The following is a 7,173-nucleotide window of genomic DNA, read 5'->3' as shown; positions in this document are numbered from 1 at the left end:
AGCGCTCTTAACTTTCTTCGAGAACTTTTCCTTGGCGTTTGCGACGTGGCCTTTTGGCACAAGAGGCCTACCTTTTGGCCCATCTCGGCTTTAGACATGCCTTCCTCACAAGCTTAATCATTTCTAGCTTTTTATTTCAAGTGAGATATGTGTGACTCTGCTTTTCACTTGAGCACTTAGAGGCCATTACAGGGTTATCAATTGGCCTAATCTCCATATTGTTGTGTTTCAGGGAACAGGGAGCAGAGGGAGAGAGATGGAGGAATGGCTGGTCAGTGGAACAGTCAGAAAACACACATACTGATTAACTCTGCTGTCTTTTATGGGCACAGTTCATGGTGCCCTAAAACAAGTACAATAGTAACATCAAAGATCACTGATCACACATCACCATAACAAACATAATCATAATGAAAAATTTTGAAATATTACAGGAATTACCAAATTATGACACAGAGACATGAAGTGAGCAACCGCTGTTAGAAAAATGGTGCCAGGAGACTTACTTGATGCAGGGTTGTTACAAACTTACTTCCTTTTTTCCTTTCTTTCGTCTCTTCCTTCCTTCCTTTCCTTCCTTCTTTCTCTTCTTCCTTTCCTTCCTTCCCTCCCTCCCTCCCTCTCTCTCTCTCTCTCTTTCTTAATAATCTCTACACAATGCAGGGCCCAAACCCAAAACCCCGAAATCAAGAGTCGCACATTCCACCTACTGCGCCAAGCAGGCCCCCTGTCAAACTTTCAATTTATAAAAAATGCAAGATCTGAGAAGTGCAATAAACTGAGGTATGCCTGTAGAGTACTCCTAAAACGCAACAACAAAATAACCAATTCAGAAATGGGCAAAGGATTTGATGTTTCTTCAAAGAAGATTACAGGGGCGCCTGGGTGGCACAGCGGTTGGGCGTCTGCCTTCAGCTCAGGGTGTGATCCCGGTGTTATGGGATTGAGCCCCACATCGGGCTCCTCTGCTATGAGCCTGCTTCTTCCTCTCCCACTCCCCCTGCTTGTGTTCCCTCTCTCGCTGGCTGTCTCTATCTCTGTCGAATANAAAAAAAAATAAATAAAAATCTTTAAAAAAAAAACAAAGAAGATTACAAATGACCAATAAGGACATGAAAGAATGCTCAATATCACTAATCATTAAGAAATTGCAAATCAAAGCTACAATCATTTTATATTAAATCACCACAAACCCATCAGGATGGCTATTAAAAAAAAAAAAGAAAAAATAACTAATGTTGGGGCGCCTGGGTGGCACAGCTGTTAAGCGTCTGCCTTCGGCTCAGGGCGTGATCCCGGTGTTATGGGATCGAGCCCCACATCAGGCTCCTCTGCTAGGAGCCTGCTTCTTCCTCTCCCACTCCCCCTGCTCGTGTTACCTCTCTCACTGGCTGTCTCTATCTCTGTCAAATAAATAAATAAAATCTTAAAAAAAAAAATAACTAATGTTGGTGAGAACATGGAGAAATTGCAACCCTGTGCACTGTTGGTGAGAATGTAAAATGGTACAGCCACTGTGGAAAAACAGTATGGTGGTTCCTCAAAAATTACACAGAGTTACCCTATGACCTAGCAATTCCACCTCTGGTACACACGCAAAAGAACTGAAAGCAGGGTCTCAAAGATAAATTTGTACACACATATTCATAATGGCAGTGTTATTCATAAAAGCTGAAACATGAAAGCAACCCGGGTGCCTATCACCAAATGAATGGACAAGCAAAATGTGGTATACAGGTACTCCGGAGTATTGTCCAGCCCTAAAAAGAAGGAATTTCTGGCTCATGATACAACACGGAAAAACTTGCAGGACATTAGACTAAGTGAAATAAGCCAGTCACAAAAAGATAAATACTGTATGCTTCCACTTCTGTGAGGTCCCTAGAGTAGTCAAGTCACAGAGACAAAATGGAGAATGATATTTGCCAAGGGTGGGGGGCAGGAAGATGGGGAGTTACTACTTAATGGGTATAATGTTTCAGTTTTACAAGATCAAAAAATGTATGAAGATAAATGGTTAAAAACAAACAAAACACAAAGCTAACACAGCCCATTGTAAAGGGTGTATGCTGCTCCATTCAACAGAAAGTATGGCAGAACAGGGAAAGAAAAAGCCGGAAGGGAAAGGAAGCTGATATGTCAGGACCAGGCAGGGCCCATGAGGCTAGTACCTGGGTGGTGATGAGATGGGTTGAGCAGTCATGGGCCACATAGTGAACTAACACCATTATCCCAGAAAGTCTTAATTGGAAGAGCTTTGTAAAGCTACAAATATATATAGGCCTTGTGTTACAAACAAGGTAAAGTCTCGAGTCTTACTGTGGTGGCAAAAAGAACCAGAATTCTCAAGACTGATCTGGCCCCATCACATGCTAGCTACCGCTCAGCCACAGATGCAGAGGTCACCTGGCAGTCCCTGCACACCTCAGACTACAGCCTCAGGATCCTCTCTGGGAGCCCCCCGTCTCTACCAACCCAGGGTTGCTGCTCCTAATGGGCGGGCTGACAAGGAGACCAAACTATTGATCAATTCTTCTCATTCTTTTCACTCTGCACAGTGTGAAATCTCTCCATTCCTCCACAGGTTCTGTGAAAGACCCAGGTAGATGAAGGAGTAAGACACAAACACGTAATCTCATAAGATACCAGATTGTTAAAATGCTCCTCAAATATTTAAAAATCCTAAAACAAAACCTGTATGTCAGGGTAAAGGACCATATAGATCTAGGACTACAGATCTGCTTGTCTGGGTCCTGGTTAGGGGCTGTTGGGCCACAGGATGCCAGGATTGAACATGTGGGCTGAACGCCAATGGCCACCAGACTACAAGGAGAGTCCTGCTACTTGCGGGTCTAAGTTGGTGGTGAGTATGGTGTGCTCCGGTCCCCGCTCTGCACTCATCTGCTGTGTCCATGACACTACGATCAGTGGTACAGACCAGGTGCCTTCTAAATTTTCCTTCTGCCCTGATGAGTTATGAACCACCTCCCCCAGATGAGAGAAAGTGCTGCAGTAAGGGAGACATCTGGCTTCTAGAGGCATCTAAAATGAGGCAGATAAGAAAATACTGGCAATGCGGGGCACCTGGGTGGCACAGCGGTTAAGCGTCTGCCTTCGGCTCAGGGCGTGATCCCGGCGTTATGGGATCAAGCCCCACATCAGGCTCCTCTGCTGGGAGCCTGCTTCTTCCTCTCCCACTCCCCCTGCTTGTGTTCCCTCTCTCGCTGGCTGTCTCTCTCTCTGTCAAATAAATAAATAAAATCTTTAAAAAAAAAAAAAAAGAAAATACTGGCAATGTGATATGAAGACCTACAGACAGCATGAACTTAAGCACGCCAGTGTGTACATACCCTGTGTGTAAAGGAAAAACAGGGAGGAGGCATGCCAAGAAATGAACACTGGTTATCCCCACATTAATTACGGTGGCTGTTATTTTAGTCTTTATTCTTTCCTCTGTTTTTCAGATATTCAAAATTACTTTTATAATAAAAAAAAAGGGGGGTACATGTCTCCTTTTCACTCTAAAATCTGGCTGCAGGCCCAAGCCTAGAAGTGACAACTGTCTTGTGTAGTTACTCTCTTTGCAGACCTAGTTTCTTTCCCGGGACAACCCAGATAAGAGCTATGGCCCAAATGGGGCACTAGAGCTCCCCCAAATGTGTGTGGCACTTCAAACAGCTCTTACGGACAAATAGTTACTCTCGCCCCCGGTCTAAGCGTTCATGGTTCTTCACGAAAACAGACATAATATCAATGACATGGACGAGAAGGAGGGAAAGTGGATTTGTCTGTTACCCCACACTCGCAGGCACCGCAACACTGTCATTGCTCCCAGCAGAAGAGAGCTGCTACTAATGAAAGACTCATTTACGACTGGAGCTGAAAGTCACCTCAGAACATAACCAGGGTTCACGTGGCCGAGAATAATACAGTCACATACAAACCTCCCACCCAACAAGGGAGCAGACCTCTTAGAACCCAAATACATACCCATCAGAACTCCAAACAGGCAGAGAGCCCTCAGATCCAACATAGACACACACCCCTCTCAACCAACATGGACACACATACCTTACACCTGGTAAGAGTATACAGACACTTTAGAACACAAACGCGCACACATACCTCCCAGAATCTACCACAGGCAGATGAACTTTCCTCAGAACCAACACGGGAGCTCCTCCTCAAAACCTAATACATGAAACTTCATAACGAACAAAAACACTCACCCCTCATCCCAATACAAGCAGAAACACCCTCAGAACCAACATGGACACACACCCCTCAGACCCAACACAGGCATACAGGCCACTCAGAACTGAACACAGAGCGGGGCGCCTGGGTGGCTCAGTCGTTGGGCGTCTGCCTTTGGCTCAGGGCATGTCCCCGCATTCTGGGATCGAGCCCCACATCAGGCTCCTCTGCTGGAAGCCTGCTTCTTCCTCTCCCACTCCCCCTACTTGTGTTCCCTCTCTCGCTGGTTGTCTCTATCTCTGTCAAATAAATAAATAAAATCTTTAAAAAAAAAAAGCAACAAAGACAGTCCTTTAAAACCAAATGGAACCCAACCCTCAGACCCAACACAGACACACCACTCAGAACAACACAGACACTCAACCCTCACACCCAATATGGGAGTACGCCCCTCAGAATCAACACAAACACATACCCCCTCAGACCCAACACAAGAGCACCCCCCCAACCAACATGGATTCATAACCCTCAGACTGAAACAGGCACACACCCCTCAGACCCAACAGAGGAGCACACACCTCAGAACCCCCCCCACACACACACCTCTCAAACGAAACCCAGCACACACACACACACCCGCAGAACCCAGTAAGAGCATCAGATGCTTCACACTCAACATGTAAACATATACACACCTTCAGACCAACAAGGACCCACAACCCTCAACATGAGCACACACCCTTTGACCCAACACAAGATACATTGCTCAGAATCTAACACACTCACACAGCCTCAGAATCAACATGAACACACAACCTTCAGACCAAAACAGCCACACACACTCCTCAAAACCCAACGGGGGCTTACACATCTCAGAACCAACACACACACAACCGTTATGCCCAACACGTTTGCATACACACCCCTCAGAACCAACAGTGTCTCACAACCGTTAAACCTAACACAGCCTTCAGATATAAATGGACACACAGTCCTTGACACAACACGGAGCACACCCCTCAGAACATAACACATACATACGATCCTCAGAACCAACTGGAACAAACGCCCCTCATACAGAACAACCTTCAGAACCAACAGGGCACAAATACCTCTCAGAACCCAGAATGGGCACAAACCCACAGAACCAACCCGGACACACGCCCCTCAGAAGCCAGCCTGGGCGCACACACCCCTCAGATCCGCCACGCGAGCGCACGCACACCTCAGAGCCAACATGCACACACAGCCTTCAGCACCCAGCACGGGAGCACGGCGTTCTGAAGGCAAGCCATGCACACGCAGCTCGGGACGGGCCACACCGCCCCCCAAACCCAACACAGGCACACACCCACCCTGAATAGCCAACAAGAATGCACAACCCTCAACCCAACACGGGAGCACACCTGTCAGAACCGCACTGTGAAAACTCATAAAGGAAACGTTGTTTAGAATGGAGTCCGGACAGGGCCAGGAGGAGCCCCCCTCCACGGCCGCAAATCCAGCAGGAGCAGAGGGGCCCCGCACGCCCGCACTCCTCCGCTACCCCTCTGCCACAGCCCTCCCAACCCCCCTCCTCTGTAAAAGAGCCTACCCCCCTTTGTCCGGTGGCCTCACCTGTTAGTGTGTCCCAGACCGCAATTCTCTGCTATTCCCGAATAAACCGATTTTTGATGGGGAAACGACTGGCAGTATTATTTTTAAGGTTAACAGCGTCCACGCGAGCCCTCCGAACCGACAGGCAGACACAACACCGCCCTCCGCACTCAACACGGACACAGGCACCCCTCGGAAGTCGGAACCCACCCCCGCACTGTCCTCACACCCAACACCGGAGCGCAACTCTCAAACCCTCGGAGCCCAGCGCGGCACAAACCCTCAGCCCCAGCGTGGGCTCCACCCGCCTCAGAAGCNGGCGTGGCCCCCCCCCGCCTCAGAAGCCGCTGCGGGCCAAGCAAGCGAGACCCTCGCCCACCGGGGACGCACCTGGCGCAGCGCCGCCTCGCCGGCGCCGCCCTCCCGCTGCCGGAGCTGCTCCCGGAAGCGCGCCACCTGCTCCAGCAGCGCGTCCACGAGCGAGGGCGCCGCGTCCCCCTCGAGCGCGGCCAGGCGGGCGCGGAGGCGCTCTATGAGGGCGTCCCGGGCGGCCAGCTGATCCTGAAGGCGCCTCAGCCGCTGCCCGGCCTCGTGGTACAGGCCGCAGAGAGCCGCTGCCGCGCGCGCGGCCCCCTCCTGCCCGCCGGACCCGGTGCCCCCTGAGGACATGGCCGCGGGCCTCCACCGCCGGGCGCGCGGGCGCCGCCAACTTCCGCGCCCGGTCTGGGCGGGCCGCGCACCTTCCCGGAACTTTTCCCGGCGCGCCCCGCCCACCGCCGAGAGCCCGGCCCCGCCCACGGCGACCGGCGCGGCCCCTGACCCGCGGAAAGGCCGTCCCAGACCCTCCGACAGCGCTGCCCCGCCCACGGCGATCTGCCTGGCCCCTCCCCCTCCGTCCCCAGCTCGGCCCCGCCCACGGCGACCGGCGCGGCCCCTGACCCGCGGAAAGGCCTCCCCAGACTCGCGGAAAGGCAGTCCCAGACCCTCCGACAGCCCGGCCCCGCCTCCTGTCGACCGCCCCGCCCCGTCCCTCCGCCAACAGCCCGGCCCCGCCCACGGCGACCCGCGCGGCCCCTGGCCCGCAGAAAGGCTGTCACACACCCTGCGACAGCCCGCCCCGTCTCCGGGCCCCGGCTGGCGGCCCGGCAGTCCGGGAGTGGCGGGCTCGTCCCAGCAGACCCGCCCCCTTCCCCCCGCCCCCTCCCGGCGTCGGGGGAGTTTTCGGGGAGTCGGCCCGGAGGAGGAGAGAGGGAGGGAGGGTGAGCCGCCCCCCTGTTGCTGCTGCGGATGGGAGGGGAAGAAGGGGTCAAAGGCGACCTCGAGTGTTGGACCTGGGCGTGGGTCCACATCCCCGGGCTGCAGGCCGGGTCGGCCACACACAGC

At 52.2% G+C, this 7,173-nt stretch overlaps 1 protein-coding gene across 2 annotated transcripts in view; it reads right to left on the bottom strand.

Moving 5' to 3' along the window:
• Positions 1-6,617, bottom strand: part of TNIP2 (TNFAIP3 interacting protein 2) — a 35,043-nt gene extending 28,426 nt beyond the window's left edge. The window contains exon 1 of one of the 2 annotated variants that reach the window (XM_034672206.1): positions 6,181-6,617. In XM_034672206.1, coding sequence (XP_034528097.1) covers positions 6,181-6,459 — 279 coding nt within the window. In that variant the 5' untranslated portion in view covers positions 6,460-6,617. The remainder of the gene's footprint in view (positions 1-6,180) is intronic. The other variant, XM_034672207.1, reaches the window with a different exon arrangement.
• Positions 6,618-7,173: the final 556 nt, after the last annotated feature.

This window comes from Ailuropoda melanoleuca, chromosome 11 (assembly GCF_002007445.2).
Source record: "Ailuropoda melanoleuca isolate Jingjing chromosome 11, ASM200744v2, whole genome shotgun sequence".
In the NCBI taxonomy this organism is placed as follows: domain Eukaryota; kingdom Metazoa; phylum Chordata; class Mammalia; order Carnivora; family Ursidae; genus Ailuropoda; species Ailuropoda melanoleuca.
Note: the sequence above shows the minus strand (reverse complement) of the source record. Positions and strands in the feature narration are given on the sequence as shown.